The sequence below is a fragment of the Gasterosteus aculeatus genome, chromosome 21 (assembly GCF_964276395.1).
Source record: "Gasterosteus aculeatus chromosome 21, fGasAcu3.hap1.1, whole genome shotgun sequence".
Classification (NCBI taxonomy): Eukaryota; Metazoa; Chordata; class Actinopteri; order Perciformes; family Gasterosteidae; genus Gasterosteus; species Gasterosteus aculeatus.
Genome location: NC_135708.1, coordinates 6,787,216 through 6,808,767, shown reverse-complemented (window position 1 = coordinate 6,808,767; position 21,552 = coordinate 6,787,216). Strand labels below are relative to the sequence as shown.

Below are 21,552 nucleotides of genomic sequence, written 5' to 3'. Positions count from 1 at the left end.
ACCTACGTTTTTATCACAGCTAACTAAACTGCTTTTGTTTATGTTTTAGTTAGGTTTCATCACAGTGGATGTCATGAGCAGCCTGTCTGTTAGACCTAACCAGTGCAGCAAATAGTCTTACCACAGAGCTGTTATCCACTGCTATTCACATCTATAAAAAGGCACTTCTGAGGCCACAAGTACCAGTTCTCTGGTCTGGAAGTGCCTGTATTTACACTGCTCCTGCATGGACACAGCTGGCCAGTGGAAAACAATCTGATGTAATAGTGCAGTGTGCAGATGATGGATGGTACCAAATTTATTATCTTGCTTCTGGATTTGTCGCCCAGAGATGACTTTCACAATTACTTCTTGACTACAAAATTAACCCTGGATTGTGGTTAATCACCTGTTACTTTTTCTTTTAGAGTCATTGAGCACTTATTTGGATTTTTTATGTTAGGGGTTTTCTTCACTTGCCACCTTAGCTTATCTGGACTGCTTCGCGTTGTGTGCTGCAGTGTCCTTGTTTGCTGAAAGCAGGGGGTTGTTGATGCAGGACACAAGGCTGATGAGTGCTGAAGCTAAACAAAACAGAAACGTAGCAGGCGGTGAAAACAAGGTTCATCAAAAAACAAATAGATTAGTGCAGCTCTCCGTGCACCCTAACATTCATCTCTATAAAGAGATAGGAATTTACAATAGGTAGGAATTGGAACAATAATGATTTGTTTTGGTCGGTGTTGGTAGTTAGTTTGTTGTCAGAATAGTAATAATCAGTCACATGTGTGCAGGCTTTGGTTGCAATCAGCTAAATGTTATCTGTGGATGACGTTGCTTTTAATTAGCTACAGAATAAACAGTCTAGATTGGCTACTTATGGATTCTTTCAGTTGCATATGTCGTCTCTCAACTCCAACTCAATTCGTGTGTCTCATATTACTAATATGACTGTAAACAATGAACCAATCCCAATTTCCTCCCTAATGTCTTAAGCCCTGAACCCGCGGGGACTTGACGTTGCCTGGTAAATAGTTGAGTGTGAAAGGCTGAAATGAAACTAAACAGACATGAGACAGCGCTTTGAGGTGACATATCACAAATAGGTTATGCATGCCTATGGGTTATAAATTCACGTCTTTAAATGCTTTACTTGGATGTCTTCAAGGTTCTTGATTAATGAGAGGAGAGTTACGCCTAACTGTCAAATACTTCTTTGTGCCATTTTAAATCCTTAACATTTCTAAAAAATTTCTTGATATTTAATATGAACACCCATGTTCCAACCCTTTTCTGATAACCACGGGCCTCCCAGGTAACCATGTGTTTAATCACAAGGAAATTAAAATAGATTTGGGAATTGGAAAAGGAATTGTGGCTAATTCTCAAAGGCATAGTCTGCAGAAATTCAGAATAACGGAATGATGTGCCTGAGGCCACAGAGCCCTCATACACTTGGCAGCGAGACAGCACACTCAACCCGCAGTGACTTTAGGGACCCACCTCAAAGTTGCCCAAGTGACAAGAACTGCAGATTCTAAAATGGTGCGTTGAAGTAAATCCATCCCCACAGAGCCCAAAGTGAAAATGCCCATCTTCACAGCAGATAAACATGTTTACACGTTGGCAGAAGAACCTGTTGTTTTTGTATGTTTTCCTCGAGCTAAACTGTCATCAGACGGCCGATGGGTTCAGAGACTGTCCTAATTTTGATAATCTTTGTGGGCATATTCGTTTTATTTCTTGTATTCCCTAAAATCAACAGTAATTATGCTAGACTGCTGTGGCCATATTGTCGTTCCATGGCAACAGTTGCTGTGTTGCTGCACCACTCCTCCTCAGCCAAACCGTGGGGCTCAGGGACGCCCTCATGGACGGTGCCGGAACTGTAATTTCCAGCTAAAACTGGGAAGGCTGGGAAGATCCAAACCACAAAAAAAAAAAAAATCCCATTTTGAATAAATGGCCAGTCTGTGGTGTGAATCCCTTGCCAGTCTGCTTACACTGAAATAGCCCAGTTACTCTGACCAAAGGTTTTTCTGTCGCTTTGAGCTAGTGGAGGTCGGTGGGAGGTATGCAGGGTTTGGAGGAGCAGAGGGGGTCACTTCAGATTGGTTCAGAATTCAGCAGTTAGACCGCATTCATGCAGTTTTATTCTGTAAATAACAACAAACCTTGATAAACTGATAGAAACTGTAGGATATTAGAAACAAATTGAAGATCCGGTTCATAAAATTAATAAAAATGCATATAGTGTACACCAGAATACAGCCATGATTCTGAAACTGTGTAATCCATAAAGTAATGACAATATTGTAAAACTACTGTAAATCTGCAACTGTAATAGAATAATACCAATGTACAGTTATGATTGTATTTGATGTAATATAATCAACTGGAATGCATGCATGTAATACTTGCACAACAACTGATATTGACTAAGGATCATTCGAAATCCGAGTTACATTGAACTCACCAGAAGACCACTCCCAGAGGTGTGGACACTGACTTTCACACCTTTAAGCATTGTTATAAATACCTGTCGGAACCATTGTTCTCGAGTTCGCTGGTGGAGGCGACAAACTGGCACTAGGGATGGTCAAAAGGACTGACCTGGGGCCTGTTGGTTGCTGAGACCAGCGGCTCCTCAGCTGCGATGTTCTTTTTACCACAACGCCATCTCCTTTATTAAATACATTTGATTTAACCTTTTGATCAGCGATGACCTCTGTCCGTCCGGCGTTTCTTCATTTTTGAACACAACAAAACCGAGGATCAGGTACAACCAGCCACCTGTATTACAATTCAGTGAATTCGTCAATACATAGACACAATGTACAAGTAACAGCTTGAAAGCAGCTCAAACTGGTAAAGTGCCCCCCGCCCCCGCCTCAAACCTCCCCCCTCATCCTCTGTCACTCATCATGACAAGCTGTCCGTTCCCGCACAGCTGCCCCGCTGAGGCTGAGCTAACGGGCAGCTGCAGAGCCCCCGCAGCAAGGAAGCTGGTTCTGTGTTTTGTCAATCTGTTCGCTGCTTGGTTTTGGTTTGGTACACAAAAGAAACTGAGCAAACAGTAGGATGACTCTTTCCGTACTAGAGACTGACAAACATCAATGAAGCAAAAGGAACGTTGGTATCTTTCCTGGTGGCACATCTGTCAGTCTGCCCCTCTTTCCTTGTCTCCGTGCGTTTCTTAGGAACCTCTCCTTCCATCTACCAGATGCCCTGAGACGTCCACATCAACCTGCCCCCCCGCCCCCTCAGTTGGTGCAGCTAGGTCGGACAAGCTTGACAAAAAGAAACATGGCGACACCTGGTTCTGTTTAACTGTGTGCAGGAACGTGTGTTGGATTAGTTTCTGGGCATGTCATATATTCACAATGCTTCACATTTACTTAGATAACTCTTTACCATTGGGTTGCTAGACATTGTTCATATCCAAATAAATAAAAGTGATTTAGCCTTACAGTTGCTGGGAGAAGAGCTCCTAGCTACTCCTTTGCTCCAGATGGTAGGACCCTGCTGCTGTAAGAAAGGTCTCCTCAGGCAGCCTTGGTGTGGTTGGACACAACTACCTTTGTCCGCAGGCGCCGTCTAAATCAACACAAAAGCAAAGCTCCTCCTGGTAAATGTGAATACATACAATGAAATGTATGTCAATGCATGTAATCACATTCACCTTATGTAAATACAATACAAGTGCTGTCCCAGCCTGGCACCTTTCTCCTGCATTATTCTTGCCGCCCATTTCACTCCCAGTCACTTTTATTGTGACTGGCAGCCCATGACAGAGAACGTATCTTTTAATTTTCTGGCATTCACTCTGCCAATTTTTTTTAATAGTAATTAATAGTCATTATCCTCATTATCCCCTGTGCTCCTTCAGTGTTTAGAGCACTTTCTGTGTCAGTGATTAGCTGGACTAATTGGTCCCAAGTTAACTAGGGTATGTCCTAAGTGAATACTAACAGGTCCCACATTAACTAGGGTATGTCCCAAGTGAAGACTAACAGGACCTACCCTAGTTAATGTGGGACCTAAGTGAAGACTAACAGGACCTACCCTAGTTAACGTGGGACCTAAGTGAAGACTAATGGGTACCACGTTAACTAGGGTAGGTCCCATGTGAAGAATAACAGGTCCCACGTTAACTGGGGTATGTCCTAAAGGAAGACTCACAGGTCCCACGTTAACTAGGGCATGTCCCAAGTAACAGGTCCCACGGTCAGAAAGGACACTTCACAACCCTGAATGAAAGCAAATGGAGCGTCCCACAAGCAGATGGCAGCTGTATGTGTGAGTGAACATGGAATATGACGGTTGAGGTTAATTATGGAAAACATTGACTACAATATCACCACAGCAATATGTATCACAGCTGCAGGGAATTTACAATCTGACATTGAGCCATGACACTATACATTCACAAATAGATTTAACGAGCTGCACCTCCATCTTTTAGAACCCCACATTTAGTGTACCTCCATCACATCCCTAGAGGTGTTTCTCGGGCAAAGGGGCAACCTTTCACAATAGTTGCATTCCTATCTTGTATAAGTAGAAAATATTCCTGCAGCAATATGTTCAAAATGAATTTGGAGCCCTGGGTGAGTTATAGCGTAGCGTTCGGGTTGACGTACGTTTAGGCTTCGCGGTCTGGCAGGTTCTCAGGGCTTTGATCTTTGAAAGCTTCAGTCACTCCTAGAGGGTTGAAAGAGGACTCATCTGTATAATGAAAACTTGTTGTTACCGCAGTAGATAACATTTCTCTTCAATATTAGAACTCTACAACAACACATCAGGCGACTGTCGCTGTGGTTGGAGTGTCGTTCCAGGAGCAACCACGTGAAAACAACTAAGCCAAAGACAGAGACATATCCGTCTCAGTGATTTCTCATTAAGTCTGTGGACAGAGTGGGTGTTCTCAAACAGAAAGGTACAGAACAACAATAGAGCTTTGAATTTTGTGGAAAGTTCTCATAAAAGTAGGGGAAAAAACGGTTTAACAAGGTGGTAATGCCTGGAATAGAACTGAAGGAATGTGTGGATCAGTTGTGGTCGACTGTTAAATTAGTTTGGCATCATTGTATCCAACCTCTAAAAAAATTCACCTAAAAAAAAAAAAAAAAAGAGCACTGCTCGCAATATTACCAGTCATTTTAATAATGATGCACTGCTTTTGTTTTTTAAATGTACTTAGTATCATAGAACGCAACAATAACAACAAAAGAAATAGATCCACATAGAATGACAAGAGCGGAGTAGCTGGTTAAATATGTGTTGGGAAAAAAGCTGAGTAAGAGTACTTTTCATGATAATATATATAATAAATATATATATATATATATCCATATAAAATAAGTAGTACCACAGGCCATAGTTAAAGAATGAAATAAGAAATCGTAATTGTTAAAAAAAAATCTCAGTCGACACCAGTGTAAAATCATCAAAACAGGATATTTAACGGGAGACAGAGTGTCCTGTAAACAGGAGACAGACTTGACACACATACAAGTCATGCGCCAAGCGTACTCAAAGGTCTTCATCTTCGGAGCAGGAATATATAGTTGTAAGATAAACATGCTAAAACAGCGTGGACTCTGGGCAAAACCCAAGTGCTGGTAGTCCACGTCGGATGTAGACGATCATCTTTGCCACCACAACATTATAAGCGAATATTAACTTATAAATCGACGCACAAACATCTGGATTATCAGGTGACACCGTGTGCCTCTATGTGAAAGAGTCTCTGTCGTACTAAGGTTGAACATTATTGTTTTTACAACATTTCCATGTTTATATTAGTATAACTATATTAAAAGGAAATGAAAAATGTTCAATACTAATTGAATGATTGCATTAAACCAAGACATAAAAGAAAGATATAGACTGTCACATGGATCACTTTTATGTGTCTAGAACCATTAAGAAAGAGAAAAAAATATCTTGTCTACCGTTTTTTCCAATACAGATAATGACTTTATTCATCATGTTATCACCTATGATCATCTTTTCATAATCCGGTGTCAGAATATTATTGAAATAAGGCCATTGAGGCCTCGATATGATCGTCAGGGGATCGAGAGGACGCATCCATGCTGCAATCTACCCAATTCTCATCGTCCTGTTGAGAATTCTGTTGGTTCAAATTGGTTAATCATCGTAGCATCCACCTGACGCTGCTGTAGTCCTCCAATACCAAGTATTAGAAGCACCCAAACACAGCGAGGAGCGACACAGCCACTGAGATCAAATTAAACAGTGATAAGCCAAATTCTTTCACTTGCCGAACTGTGATTCCAGCATTCTACTGAAAAGATGTGTGTGCATTTATTCTTGCAATTTCTAAATCATAATCCAAAGTTAACTCATCTAATGGGGTGTGGTTTATGGTGCGTGTGATCCATCACTGGGGTCCACCTCGCCCCCCCTGCTGTTCCTCCCCTCCTCCACCGCCGATGTGAGCCCTCCCTCCTCGGCGCCGATGTCCACGTTGCCATAGCGACCACACACAACGTGGGACGTTGGCGGTGCCGGGGGAGATCACAGCTGGTGGCGGAGTCCAGTCCAGGATCCACTAGAAAAATTAGAGTCTACTATTTTGTGTGTGTGTTTGTGTATCTTGTGTGTGTGTTTGTGCGTCATCACCTCCGACATAAAATCTTATGTTGAAAACTTCCCGAAGCAGCTTAGTGTCCTTTAGGATATATTTCATCTTCATACTTGTGTGTTCAGAGGTCAGAGGTCAATTACAGAGGTCAGAATATTCAGTCTTACAGTTAGTATATATATATATATATATATACATAGATAACGCGTCTTGGCTTGTATCTAAAGCCAAAAACACGTTGGCTGCAGACGACCGGCTCCTTCAGGAAACAAACGCAGCGCACATGACTCGGTGTGAACGACCAAGTTCCCTCCCTCTCCTCTACCAAAACTAAAATTCTCATCCATGCCCTCATAACCTCCAGACTAGACTACTGCAACAGCTTCCTCTACGGCTCTCCCGGCCAAATCCTCAACAAACTCCAATAGGTTCAGAACTCTGCCGCTCGACTGGTTTTGTCCACCCGCCGCTATGAACACATCACCCCGGTCCTATGTAACCTCCACTGGCTCCCTGTGAAATACAGGATAGACTTCAAAATATCTTCACCTACAAAGCACTAAACAACCTGGCCCCTACCAACCTCACAGACCTCCTCCCCCTCCATGCCCCAACCCATTGCCTCAGGTCGACCAATGCTAACCTGCTGAAGACAATAAAGACCAAGCGCCGGACCTGGTGAGACAGGGCCTTCTCAGGTGCTGCCCCTCCCCTCTGGAACACCCTCCCCATCCAAATCTGCCAGGCTTCCACCGTATTATCATATTTTATAGTGTTTCTGCCTATTTGTCTTATCTGTACGTTTCTTACTTTTCTTTGTCTGGTTTTGTGTCATGTTGATTGTGGTGCTGGACCCAAGAGCAGAACACGGGAGAAAAGGTTCAACAGTCTTTATTTATAGAGAACCAGGGGTTACAATGTTGAGAGCAGGCGGGGGGAATGGTCGGCAGGCTGGAGCTGGCTGGAGCAGGCTGACTCTAGAATGTGAGTGGCAGGGAACCTGAGGCAAACAAAGAGCATTAACGGCTGGCAAGATTGTGGTGCGTTTACGCCTTTGCATAAGTTCCAGGTTTGTGAACTGACGATCTGGCGGGGACTCACTGGAAGGTTGGAGAATATAAAGCCTGGAGCGTGATTAGTGAAACTCCTTCCAGCTGTGCCGGTCAATTGGTGGGAGGGGCACCGCCCAGACCACGACAATACCTCCCCGTCAACGGAAGCCTCCAGGCGACCCGCCGGGCTTGTCCGGATGAATCCGTGGGCTGGTGGACACTGGTTTCAAATGTGATGCATGGAATGGACCCTCATGGTACGAGGCAGTTTCCTTCGGAGAGCTGTAAGGTTAATTATCTTCTCCACTACGAAAGGACAAATGTAACGTTGTGCCAGTTTCTTTGATTCAGTCTTTATTGGAATATTTTTGGAGGAAAGCCATACTTTCTGACCAGGTTTATATTCAGGAGCTGGTGTCAAACCCGGGACAAACCTGTGGCAGTGCTGGTCAGGGAATGATGGGCGTATTCGATCCATTTGAGTTATGCGCTCCAGGCAGTGGGATTGGTAGCGGTTACACACCGCAGCGCAGCCTCCAGGTCCTGATTGGCTCTCTCCGACTGGCCATTCGTCTGTGGGTGAAAACCAGGAGAGACTGACAGTGGCACCAAGAGCTTGACAGAATGATCTCCATACCTGAACGGCGAATTGGAGTCCACGATTTGAGACAATGTCCAGTGGTATTCCATGCAGGCAAAAAACATTGTGCACCAAGAGGTTGGCAGTCTCACGGGCGGTGGGTAACTTGGGAAGAGCCACAAAATTAACATTCTTAGAGAAGCGGTCAACGATGGTGAGGATGGGGTCGTTACCTTGTGTGCCAAACTTCTGTACGGAAGGAGAATAATAGAGAATAATAATAAGTATGTGAGATTACAAGGAGTTTGGCTCAGCTTCGCTGGCCACAGTCAATCACTTCAACATCTCACATTCATTGAACCAGACCTCGTGATCCACTCCTCACCAGCTGATGGCGCCAACGCGCCGATTTTCGATTATCTACCGCCAAGAAGATAAGAAGAAAACAAAAGCAAAACCAAAGGAAGAAGAAGACGAAGACGGAAACGGGAAGAAGAAGAAGCAGAAGCAGAATATGAGGAAGAAGAATACGTGAGTGCGTTGGCAGAAAGTATGTCCCGTGGGCACACCGTGTGTGTTCGTGTGTCAACCTCCTAATGCTGCGTTCACACCAAAAGAGAAGTGAATTTTGACCACGCTTTACTCGCCCGACTAGTTGTAGTTTTTTAGGCGCGGCTTATCTTCGCTACTTGTCTCCGTAACGGCTGGCGCATGCTTCCGCATCTGCGTCTTTACGCACAGTCGTGTCAACGCACTCGTTTCAATTCAAGCCTAGTTTATGCTTCTGCGTTTTCAGAGAGAAAATACGGGACAAATGTGTCCTTGATGAAAAGCAGCAGTGTCGATGCACGGGTGAATTGCTCTGCAACACACGCAAGACTTTACAACCAGGAAGTGAAACGAGTGCGTCGACGCAGAAGCACGCGCCAGCCTTAAGGACGCGCGGACGGCCTCTGATTCACGCAGGGAGATCTCCGCAAACGTCGGTTTGCCGGTCGAGGGGAACAAAGTTGTGTAGGAAAATACGGGACAAATGTGTCCGCGACTTTTGGTTTATTTATATTTAATCTATGTGTCCAGACATCTGGAAGTATGATCCAGATGTTTGTTTTTATGTATGAGCTCTGTGTGTTTGTCCTGATGAAGATAATAATGTGAGCTCTCCCAGCAGGTTGTTGTGAAGGTGTGGACTCTGCTATGAATCAGTGTGAGGACCCAGAGGAGGGAGTCCCTCCCTCTGAAGCCCCTCTGTGTGGGGAACATGACAGCCAGACCAAAGCTCAGAGGTGAGAGGACCATGGATCGTCCTATAGAATTCAAAGATGTTCATCCCTCTGTTGATCCAAGTTGAGGGTCTCAGGCTGATGATGAGGTGTTTCTACCAGACTCTCTGGTGGAGGTTCTGGGTGCCTTTCTCCAGGGCTCTTCAGTAGTGTTCAGTCGGGGAGGGAGAGCTCCATGGAGGACTTGGTGAGACCTTTTGGGACTAAACCAAACTGACGGGTGAAGAAAACAGTGAGCTGAAAGACTGAGCTGTTGATTCTCAGTGGGACCAGTAGGACCAGTAGACCTAAACCACTACAGGGAGTCATGTGGTCCACATCCAGACCTCACGCCCTGGACCTTTACCTTGTTTTGGTCTCTGTGAGGACGGACACCATGTGAGCTGATGCTTCATGATTAGATGATGATGATGTGATGATGTAATCTCAGTGTTTCTTTCAGTTCACATCAGCAAAGAGGAAAGTCTCCTGAACCCAGATGTGTGTCCATGAAGAGTAATCAGTCTAAAGGACAACCGATTGCCTTCAAAGATAGACGCTGTTCTTATGACGCAGAGTAAGTTCTTAAACAGATGAAACAGATAACGTGCTGTTCTGAGTTTTTAATGACAGAAATGTTGTGCATTCTTTACTCTCACTGTCTTCATCTAACTGGTCTGTATATGTTTGTGTATGTGTCTGTTAGTGTGAATCATAAACTGTAAACATCCTCCGATGTAAACACAACGTGAGCTAGTTCCTCCACATCAGGATCAGCAGAGGTCACATCTTGAGACAGCTGCAGGAGACCGATGACTGGGACTGAACATGGGATTAGAATAAACTCTGTGGATCAGCTGATGTGGTCTCTGGACTCCATGCAGGGGTTCCGTAGACTCTGTGAAAAGGTCCAAAGACTAGATTCAGAAGATTTAAGGAGAGATCTAGAGGTCAGGGGACGGACTAAAGAGGTTTGGAGTAGTTCCATAAGACTTTGCATCAGATGCAGAGGTCTGGAGATGTTGTTTTTATGACCCATAGTAAGAACTAAAAACCGACAAAACTGATGGCTAAATGTGTTCATCATTGGCAGTCTTCAGCATCTGGTTTTTATGGTGATCAATCATGACAGAAGCCAATATCTTTAAGTAGCTATAGTATTGGTGTTGATGGTCCAAACACCATGTGAGCTGATGGTTCATGTTCCTCCACAGAGAGGACCAGGAGAGCTCAGAGGTTCCCACAGGTCCGTCTGCCCAGCAGCATCAAACACACCTGGACTCAATCTTCATGGTGTGTACATGTACAACTACTTCTACATGTCTTCGCTCACCATCATCTCCATGTTGCACTTTTCAGACCAGTGGATTGTCCAACATGGACCTGATGTTCGTTTCCAAGGTTCTAGTTTGTGTCATTCATAGTATATTCTTTTCCAGCTGCTAGAGGAGAACATCCTCACTTTTGTGAAGAACGAGCTGAAGAAGATGCAGAAGGTTGTGAGTTCAGATTACCCAGAATGCTTTGAGAAGGAGGAGGAGGTGGTGCTGGATGAAGAGCAGAGGAGGAGCAGAGAGGCATTTGTGAAGATCTCATTGCACTTCCTGAGGAGAATGAAGCAGGAGGAGCTGGCTGAGCGTCTGCAGAGCAGTAAGGGGATTTCTCTACAGACTTACCATGCTGATAAATGAGACCTTCACTAATATCTCAAGAGATGGGCAGAATATATTCATTGTCATTCTCTGAGGAAAGGACATGTAGACATCTAATCTTTGACTCATTGATCTTCTTTGTTGTCTTCATTCAGGACTTCTTCCTGCAGATTGTCAGCGTGAACTCAAATCCAACCTGAAGAAGAAGTTCCAGTGTGTGTTTGAGGGGATCGCTAAAGCAGGAAACCCAACCCTTCTGAATGAGATCTACACAGAGCTCTACATCACAGAGGGAGGGACTGCAGAGGTCAATGAAGAACATGAGGTCAGACAGATTGAAACAGCATCCAGGAAACCAGCCAGACCAGAAACAACCATCAGACTAGAAGATCTATTCAAAGCCTCAGCTGGAGGAGAGGAACCAATCCGAACAGTGATGACTAAGGGAGTGGCTGGCATTGGGAAAACAGTCTCAACACAGAAGTTCACTCTGGACTGGGCTGAAGACAAAGACCACAAGGACATACAGTTCACATTTCCATTCACTTTCAGAGAGCTGAATGTGCTGAGAGAGAAGAAGTTCAGCTTGGTGGGACTTGTTCATCACTTCTTCAGTGAAACCAGAGCAGCAGGAATCTGCAGGTTTGAAGAGTTCCAGATTGTGTTCATCTTTGACGGTCTGGATGAGTGTCGGCTTCCTCTGGACTTCCACAACAATGAGATCCTGACTGATGTCACAGAGTCGGCCTCAGTGGATGTGCTCCTCACAAACCTCATCAGGGGGAAGCTGCTTCCCTCTGCTCGCCTCTGGATAACCTCACGACCTGCAGCAGCCAATCAGATCCCTCCTGAGTGTGTTGGCATGGTGACAGAGGTCAGAGGGTTCACCGACCACCAGAAGGAGGAGTACTTCAGGAAGAGGTTCAGAGATAAGGAGCAGGCCAGCAGGATCATCTCTCACATCAAGACCTCACGAAGCCTCCACATCATGTGCCACATCCCAGTCTTCTGCTGGATCACCGCTACAGTTCTGGAGGAGGTGTTGAAGACCAGAGAGGGAGTAGAGCTGCCCAAGACCCTGACTGAGATGTACATCCACTTCCTGGTGGTTCAGTCCAAAGTGAAGAAGGTCAAGTACGATGGAGGAGCTGAGACGGATCCGCACTGGAGTCCAGAGAGCAGGAAGATGATCGAGTCTCTGGGAAAACTGGCCTTTGATCAGCTGCAGAAAGGCAACCTGATCTTCTATGAATCCGACCTGACAGAGTGTGGCATCGATATCAGAGCAGCCTCAGTGTACTCAGGAGTGTTCACTCAGATCTTTAGAGAGGAGAGAGGACTGTACCAGGACAAGGTGTTCTGCTTCGTCCATCTGAGTGTTCAGGAGTTTCTGGCTGCCCTTCATGTCCATCTGACCTTCTTCAACTCAATCAATCTGCTGTCAGAGGAACAACCAATGCGTCTCTACCAGAGTGGTGTGGACGAGGCCTTACAGAGTCCTAATGGACACCTAGACTTGGTCCTCCGCTTCCTCCTGGGTCTTTCCCTGGAGACCAATCAGACTCTCCTACGAGGTCTGCTGACACAGACAGGAGGTTGCTCACACACCAATCAGGAGACAGTCCAGTACATCAAGGAGAAGATCAGTGAGAATGTGTCTCCAGAGAAAAGCATCAATCTGTTCCACTGTCTGAATGAACTGAATGATGGTTCTCTAGTGGAGGAGATCCAACAGTCCCTTAGATCAGGACTTCTCTCCACACATGAACTTTCTCCTGCTCAGTGGTCAGCTCTGGTCTTCATCTTACTGTCATCAGAAGAAGATCTGGAGGTGTTTGACCTGAAGAAATACTCTGCTTCAGAGGAGGCTCTTCTGAAGCTGCTGCCAGTGGTCAAAGCCTCCAACAAAGTGCTGTAAGTACAGAGAGAGTTGGATTCATTCATCAGGACTTAAATATGCTGCCCTCTTTTCTACTTTTTCAGATTTTCTTCATAGTGTTTTCATTTCTCATTTACATTCACTTTGTTCTCTTTTTCTTTAAAACAAGTCAGAGGATACAGAAGCCCAACCTGTATTTAACAACATTAAACATTCCTATTGATACTACAGTAGGCCTACTTCCTGCAAACCGTAGATCAAATTAACTGATTTATTCATCTTGTTTAAAGTAGAACTAAAAGAATTGTAAACACTTTTATTTGAATCCAAACTCATCATCAAAGAGGATTAACATAAATATTATCTTTATTCTTGTTGATTGTTGTCTCTTCAGACTGAGTGGCTGTAACCTCTCAGAGAGAAGCTGTGACGCTCTGTCCTCAGTTCTCAGCTCCCAGTCCTCTAGTCTGAAAGAGCTGGATCTGAGTAACAACAACCTGCAGGATTCAGGAGTGAAGCTGCTTTCTGCTGGACTGGAGAGTCCACACTGTGAACTGGAGACTCTCAGGTCAGGATTCAATTAATGTCCACTTGGTGTCTTTATTTACATCAATGGTACATTTCTCACCTTCATAAGATTTCCTTCTTGCATGATTTAAATTAAATATGTATTTTCCAAATATGTCCATAAACCATGTAGGTTATTTTCATTATAATGTTACTAATATAAATATTGGAGACTAAGCATAAAGTTATCAGATAGTTGATGGAGATTAGTGGGTGGGTGTTTGTTTGTGTGAGTGCAAACCAGTCTGTAACCATGGTAATATGACCTCTCAGTACTGCAGTGACCTTCCAGCCCTCACAGCTCCCTCAGATCATGTGACATGTGTCTTATTTTGTGTGTCTGCAGGCTGTCAGGCTGTCTGATCACAGAGGAAGGCTGTGCTTCTCTGGCCTCAGCTCTGAGCTCCAATCCCTCCCATCTGAGAGAGCTGGACCTGAGCTACAATCATCCAGGAGACTCAGGAGTGAAGCTGCTGTCTGCTGGACTGGAGGGTCCTCACTGGAGACTGGAGATTCTCAGGTATGAAGAGGCTGCAGCCACAGACCATCAGTCTGTAGAGGAGGTAGAGCTGGAAACATTTTCTCTGTCACACTGTCAGCCTGGTTAATATGACCCTGACACACCAAGCTGGCCTCAACTACTGGAGACGTCCCACTTCAGACCATCAATACAGACAGAGGTAGTGAGGAACTACGGAGCAAGGTGATGAAAGGCTTGTTTCTCTGGAGCTTTGTCTTCTTTCCATGTTATAAGAGAAGACAATGGTGTATCCTGACACGTTCATGGGCATCATGGTGGGTTACATGAGTCAACGTCGTCACGCTGCAGGTTTGTGGGCTCTTAAGAACTCAAAGAACACTTGGATGTTTAGATGCTGGTCATCTGCCTCCAGTGTGTGTTGTCCTTTAGTCCAGACATTATTATTAAAACCCAAACAGTCAAAGAAACAATCTGTTCAAACCGTCTTGATGAATCATCACAGGAGGAACATTTGGTGTTTTAAAGGAGTTCAGCCTCATCTGGTTTTGGTGCTTTGCACTGAGAGCCAGTTCCCCAGATGATAAGAGTGGACTTGTTGAAACTACGACAGTAGGCCACAGACGCTCAGTGAAGAACCAGCAACTGATTGTAGACCCTGGGGTTATTGCACAGAGATAGAATAAAGAAAACCAGTACCGGCAAAATCCTTAGCCAGGAGTTAGGTCCTGCCTGGGGGAACTATTGAGGCTGGATCCCCCTGTCACAACCCGTGAGGGTAATACTACTATGGAGTATGTACAGTCACCGACCTGAAGTCTAAGTCCTGCAGTGTTGGACATGTGGAGCACAGCAGACGCCTTGCGTTCTGTCTCCTAGGAAGAGTGGTTCACGTCTGTCAACCTATTCTCAGGTTCCAGGGTGCACCATTACAGGCAGCTACCCTATTTACTGCCCGGAGGGCTTCCACTTGGACATTCTCCACAGGTGCTTATAGGGTGTGTTACTGCCAGGTGTTACATACCTCTGCACATTGGCAATTGGCTAAGTGCGGCCAGCCTGGCAGCACAGGGCACTGCTTACCTCCTCTCACGTGGCTCGGTGGGGCCTCAAGGTGGGTTGAAGTACCTCCGGGATGATGGTGTTAAACGATGAGCTGAAGTCCACAAACAGAACCCTTGCATAAGTCCCTGGGGAGTCAAGGTGGTGCAGTCCCATGTTCCCATCGTACACCGACCTGTCTGCACGGTAGGCAAACTGCAGGGGATCCAGCAGGGGCCCCCTGATGTCCTTCAGGTGGATCAATACTAGTCTCTCGAAGGGTTTCATGACCACAGACGTCAGGGCGACGGGTCTGTGGCCATCGTTTGTCAGTTTGCATTCAAACATAAACTTGTCTTGGTTTTGGGTGTATTCCCATCTTAGATTTTGTAGCATTGTGTAGATATTCAGAGATCAGAATTTTGAAGATGTCCCATACAAAAGGACATTATGTCGAACTGTCTAGCATTGTATTGGTAATTGTATTTAGTTTCCCGGTGAGTCAAATCATCCGGAAGAGACTACATTTCATCTAGGGCAGCGGTTCCCAAACTCAAGAAGGCCGCGGCCCAATTTGAAATCTGAAAATCTTTTGCGGCCCACCCAAACCTTTAATCACAACTCTGATCAAAACACAATGGTTAAATGACCTTAAGAATTTAACCAAAATCAAACATCCGCGAGCAAAAGTTCGTCTCCGCGAGGTATTCGCTTGTGAAACGTGAACTTCGTTGCTCGTGAGGAGAATCTCTGCTCGCGCTGGAAGGAGTTTTCTACGCGCTCACTGTGGTTCTTTCTGACAGTAAGGTGGAGACGGTGCTTTCAGGGTCCGATCGATGCCGCAAGGTGCGTCCGCTTCCGCCGCCCCCCTCGCCATCCACGCCTTAAATCTTTGGCTGCTTTTAGAATAACTTATTTTCCCCGTTAAGATGGTTCAGCTATATCAGCTTATAAGGCACTGTCGTTTTTTGAGAAAATTAAAGGCTTTTAAGTGCGCCTTGGAGTGCGGAAAATACGGTATATTTATTTTAATACTACAAGAGGGCGCCCCATTTGTTGAGCAACGACAGGCGGACAAGAGCAGCCGTTTCGAGCGAGAGCTTTATTGTTTTATTAATCTGTCCGTTTGAATTTGTGCTTCATCAACTAATGTTTCACATAACTAATGTGCCGCATCATACATATTTTTATATTAATTTCAAACTTTTGAAAATTAAACTTTTTATTTATTGTAAATGACCTCTCGCGGCCCACCTGCAGTACCTTCGCGGCCCACCAGGGGCCGCGGCCGACACTTTGGGAATCGCTGATCTAGGGTATGTTTGTCGTGGTGAAAAAAAGCTGCACAAAAAATAGTGTGGGCTGAAATTTTGAGAGCTGGGATGGTAGAGATTTAACAGTGATGCATAAAGTTATCATATACAACGTGTTGGACTATTATTCAAGATTATAAACCCCACTCACTTACAATAATAGATGATGAATAAGTGAACATAATGAGCTGTGGTCATCGGCCAATCAGAAGAAGCTCCACTGCAGAAGAAGAGGAAGAGGTGGACATCAAAGACACAGCTGTGTGTGTGAGAGTGATGTAATGTCCATGTCTCCGTGCTGCTCTGACCCCCCCTCCTCCTTTCAGGGTGGAGCCTGATGGAGTCCGATGGTTGAGACCAGGTCTGAGGAAGTGTAAGTGTGCTTTGATTCATGAAGATTCAACCATCTTCACACTGTGACATCACTCATTCACCTCTGTGATGTCATCATCAAAGTGTCAGTAGATGAACACATGATTAATAACTGCAGCTGTATTGTGTCTTGTTCTCTCATCAGATTCCTGTGAAATTGCAATCGACATAAACACAGTACACAGATACCTCAAACTGTCTGACAACAACAGGAAGGTGACACGCGTGGATGAGGATCAGTCATATCCTGATCATCCAGACAGATTTGACTCCTGGGCTCAGCTGCTGTGTAGCACTGGTCTGACTGGTCGCTGTTACTGGGAGGTCGAGTGGAAAGGAGAAGTTAATGTATCATTGAGTTACAGAGGAATCAGGAGGAAAGGAGGCAGTGGGGACTGTTGGTTTGGATGGAATGATCAGTCCTGGGATCTGATGTGCTCTCATGATGGTTACAATGTCTGTCACAATAGCACAGTAACACACATCACCTCCTCCTCCTCCTCCTCTGGTAGACTAGCAGTGTATGTGGACGGTCCTGCTGGCTCTCTGTCCTTCTACAGAGTCTCCTCTGACACACTGACCCACCTCCACACCTTCAGCAGCACATTCACTGAACCTCTTTATCCCGGGTTTGGGTTCTGGGTTGGTGATTCAGTGTCTCTGTGTTCTCTGCATGAGGAGCCTCCTCCTGGTGGAGAACCTTCCTCTCTGCTCACCACATAGTTCAGTGTGTACAGGACGTCACACAGCAGATGTTGGTTCATGTGGGTGTAGATGCAGGTGAGGGGAACCTGAGCTGCTCGGGGGGGTCCACAGCTCTCTGGGACTTGTGGTGTTGCAGATGTCTGAAGTCTGAAAGAGCTCCTGAATCTCCAGACTTTCTGGTATTATAAAAGGGACAGTTCTAACGGAGAACAGGGCTTGCTTGCTTTCTTGCTTTCCTGCTTAGTTGTTACCACCGGAGATGGTAATAGATCTCCACACCTTTTCCGTTTTTGTTACACATTTCATTATCCCTTTTTCTCTGTAAGATTTTTGTTCTGAAGTGAATAAAACCGAGTTCGCTCTGAGCCTTTGACGTTTTTTGAAGTTTCTCACGCACTCACTCCACACCGCATAACACACAGGGAGCTCCAGGCTGGACAGGTCCGGTGTAGCTTGGAGAAGATGTACACTTATCTAAAGTCTGCGAGCTGGACGCATCAGTCCTAATGTGCGGCCGAAGTGCCGGTAATGGTGGTAAATTGTGGTTGTAGCTGGTTGTCACCTACGGTCCACTACGGTTACAGACAGGTGTCGTTTGTGTTTACGCGCGCGCATCAACCTGATTTGCGCTCTCGAGTTTTGACAGTGATTTGCCGCCATACCTGAATCCTGAGTTTCGTACACTTCTCAGGGTTTCCAGTAGGAGATCTCGCGAGAAGTGTTTTGCGTTACGAGAAGTTAAAGGGAAACACCGCCCGTCCGAGCAAAACAAAATAAGGAAACTAATACTTCGGGAACGCGCGTGACACGTTACATATTATTTGTTGGAAAAACTGTTCAACCTTAGTACGACAGAGACTGTGCTCTTTCACATAGAGGCACACGGTGTTCTGGGCCATCTGATAATCAAGATGTTTGTGCGTCCATGTTTATAATGTGGTGGCAAAGATGATCAGATACATCCGAGGCTGACAAGCCGCTCCTGTGTTTTGCATAGAACCCCCCCCCCCTGTTTTAGCATGCTATGTAACGATGTTATATCACCCTGATGTTACCAGACGTGTATGTCCTTGTGTAACGTACAACGTGATGACGTAGGAGTTTACGCAGCGCACACATAATCAGCAGCGTGTCCTGCACGTTGACATTGGAATAGCAAACCGACACAGGAGCGTCTCTCTACTGACTTCTCTCACAGGTAACGTGTGTGTTTCTGTCGCTCTTATTATGTTCACACCATGCTGGAGATAATGTTACTAAACGGAGAGCAACGTGTATGTGTCGTTAACGTGGTTTGGTTTCTTTTTAAAGCACGTTAGAGGGCAAATAAGACTGTAAACACTAGCTAACGTTAGCATAGCTGCTAGGTAGCTAACGATTCATGACAGTTCCTATTCAGCTCACCCAGCTAGAAAGCACCAGTATCGTTATGTGCGTGCTTGTCTGTCTTTCACCATCTCCCCTCACTGCCTCATTCCATCCTATTTGAATACATCTGCGATTTAAAGGAGTGTCGCTACTTTAGCGTTGATGCTAACGTTCACCGTGAGGTTAATGAAGGATAACTGGTGGTCGGATCAGATGTCGGGCTGTTGAGACATTCTGACGGTTGCTATTTGATATCAGTTGACTATTGTAACTAACAAGCTACTCTCAGTTATTATACTACAGGATAATCTTATTCCCGCTTTACTCCGAGAGCTCACTTGTCAAATACAGACGTAACGTTAGCTCTCGCCCTGTCGTTTATAAGCGCTTTATGTGGAGTAAATGAATCCTTCCTCACATTGGGAGGACGTCGAGGCCAGCATTCAGTACTGTGCTGCAGACTACACTCGGCCAGCTAGCGGTTAGCATGTAGCCCCTGCTTACCCTCAGCAGTCGACCTGACTGCGCTTGTCTGTGTGCTCATCTGACAGGGCAGGATGGGAGCTTCCTTGTCTACACCCGCTGCTCCCTCTGTCCGGGCGGAGGCCATGATGACCGCCCCCCCGCAGGGCTGCCCCATGCACAAAGAAGCCCCGCCTGTCAAAGGTGCTAGCAAACGTTCTGCTCTGTTACTTTCAGCCTGATTGTAGTTTTTGTTTCTAGCAGTAATTGGTGAAATGATATTGACGTCAGCCGTTTTGTGTGCCTCGCTTAGTGTCTCCTCCTCCAGAGTGTCCCATGCATCAAGCTCAGCCCGCCCAAGGTAACTTTATAATTCTGCTTTCCAATTTTTATCAGAAAAGTAGGTACATCAAACAGAAAATGTGACCGTCTTTGGCTGCGTTCTTTCAGATTTGTTCAACATTGGTATTGGAGCTTTTAAGGTATTACTGTCCATTGTTTGTACCAACGGTGCCTCAATCCTGTGCGCTTGTGTCTTGCAGCCTCTCCTCCCTCGGAGTGTCCCATGCACAAAGCGGTACCAGGTCCAGCTCATCAGGACCGGGCCTATGACTTTGTTGAGTGTCCCATGAAAGCAGCAGAGGGCACAAAGAGTGACATCGACCCATCGAACATGGTAACTGCACCGCCACAGTGTAGGAAACGAGCATATCGGGTGGATGGAGAGTGACCATGAATAATAGGAGACGCGAGCTACAGCTAGCCATCAAGCATTACAAACGCTAAGTGTTGCTGCACTGTCCCTGCTGCCCATGTGTACAGATGCCTCCTCCTAACCAAGTTCCTGCCCCAGACCAGCCCTTTGCCCTCCCCCTGGCCAGAGAGGAGTCCTCCATCCCTCGCCACGACACAGACAAGAAGTGGGTTTACCCATCTGAGCAGATGTTCTGGAACGCCATGCTGCGGAAAGGGTCAGTCTGTACTCCTGTCCGTCAGAATGTGGCGCAGGGTGTGTTGGGGTTCTCCACCATGTAACACCACCTTTAGCCATCACAGACCTACACAATAGTAGTAATGAAATTACTTGACATTAGCACCCGCCAACTGCGGGTAGAATACGGCTGTGGCAGGTGAAGCTGTCTCTTTCTCACTAGCCACTTTTGTGGTGTAATTCTATTTTTTTTTAATTGTAGTGCAACGGCAGTTATTAATGTGTCATGATTACATCATCCACAAACCCAGAGCGCCCGGTTACATTGGTGGCAGAGGTGGTTTATGTGAATCCACGTGGCCAACTGTTAGCAGAGACCGATGTGCGTGGAGATGAAGACCCGTTTCAAAGAGAAAGAAAAGACAAAGAAAAAGTGGAGGTCCACTAGAGAATGGCTGGCTTATGATGCAGCTAAAAAAATGTATTGCCCCAATTGTAGGACTGTTAAGGGGTCTCTTTTGTAGTTTGGAGTCAAGGTTTGCCCCCCGGGTGGAACATGTGGAACGACTCTTCCTGCTGTCCTCGTGCACTGTGCTCTCAACTCCATCATTTGACTGCTGTGTCAACAACCTCCACGTTTAGCCAGGACGTTTTCCAAACCACAGTCTTTCAGGGACACAGCTAGCTTAGCATAACAGCTAGCTTAGCCATATCAGTGGGTAACGCTGTCTGTTTGCCACTCACCACCCTTGTGTTTGACACATGGAGGAATTCCACTGCACAGTCCTTCTGTTTATTTACTACTAGGTGGAGAGAATGCGTGTCGGTTCTTTATCTGATGCCACGGTCTGCCTTGTTGACGTTGCAGGTGGCGCTGGCGTGAGGACGACCTTGGCCAGAAAGATATGACCAACATCATCAAAATCCACAACACGAACAACGAGCAGGCCTGGCAGGAGATCCTGAAGTGGGAGGCGCTGCACGCAGGGTGAGAGCTGGTTGGTGGTTCGTTCATCCTGACGGGCAGCTGTCACTGTGACTGATGTCGTTTAGTGCTGCTCAGAAGACTGTGATACTGTTACCTGAGAAGTGTGTTGTCTTGCAGCGAATGTCCATGTGGGCCGACCTTGAAGAGGTTTGGGGGTAAAGCCAAAGAGTTCTCCCCCAGGGCTCGCTTCCGCCACTGGATGGGGTGAGCTGCCCTCCCTCCACCTCCCGCCTTTCTGTAGCCAGTGTGTGATATATAAACCTTGCTTCATGTAGGAAGTCGCGTTAAAAGACGAGTACCATCTTATGTC

The 21,552-nt window shown here is 45.8% G+C and overlaps 2 protein-coding genes and 1 long non-coding RNA gene across 3 annotated transcripts in view; 2 read left to right on the top strand and 1 right to left on the bottom strand.

Annotated features, from left to right (window-relative positions):
• Positions 1–7,467: 7,467 nt before the first annotated feature.
• LOC120812065 (uncharacterized) lies at positions 7,468–7,926 on the bottom strand. Its single transcript, XR_013454532.1, has 2 exons — positions 7,694–7,926; positions 7,468–7,592 (listed from the first exon to the last, which is right to left on the bottom strand). It is a non-coding gene; the product is annotated as an uncharacterized LOC120812065 (long non-coding RNA).
• A 756-nt stretch (positions 7,927–8,682) lies between these two features.
• On the top strand, positions 8,683–17,858 carry LOC120812064 (protein NLRC3-like). Its single transcript, XM_078097031.1, has 10 exons — positions 8,683–8,774; positions 9,396–9,510; positions 9,950–10,063; positions 10,701–10,779; positions 10,926–11,136; positions 11,294–13,052; positions 13,412–13,585; positions 13,931–14,104; positions 16,743–16,789; positions 16,934–17,858. Exons 2-10 carry the CDS (start codon positions 9,422–9,424, stop codon positions 17,509–17,511), a joined length of 3,225 nt encoding a protein of 1,074 aa, XP_077953157.1. The 5' UTR covers positions 8,683–8,774; positions 9,396–9,421; the 3' UTR covers positions 17,512–17,858.
• A 389-nt stretch (positions 17,859–18,247) lies between these two features.
• Positions 18,248–21,552, top strand: part of hccsb (holocytochrome c synthase b) — a gene marked incomplete in the record, with an annotated part of 4,377 nt that continues 1,072 nt past the window's right edge. The window contains 7 exon segments of the mRNA XM_078097032.1: positions 18,248–18,691; positions 19,413–19,527; positions 19,637–19,684; positions 19,866–19,999; positions 20,146–20,294; positions 21,123–21,242; positions 21,360–21,446. Coding sequence (XP_077953158.1) covers positions 19,419–19,527; positions 19,637–19,684; positions 19,866–19,999; positions 20,146–20,294; positions 21,123–21,242; positions 21,360–21,446 — 647 coding nt within the window.

Coding starts and splice junctions, on each gene's coding strand:
- LOC120812064 (XM_078097031.1), top strand. CDS start 9,422: ATGAATCAGTGTGAGGACCCAGAGGAGGGAGTCCCTCCCTCTGAAGCC. Junction 10,064..10,700: donor CGCTGTTCTTATGACGCAGA/GTAAGTTCTTAA, acceptor GTTCCTCCACAG/AGAGGACCAGGAGAGCTCAG. Junction 14,105..16,742: donor TGGAGACTGGAGATTCTCAG/GTATGAAGAGGC, acceptor TCCTCCTTTCAG/GGTGGAGCCTGATGGAGTCC.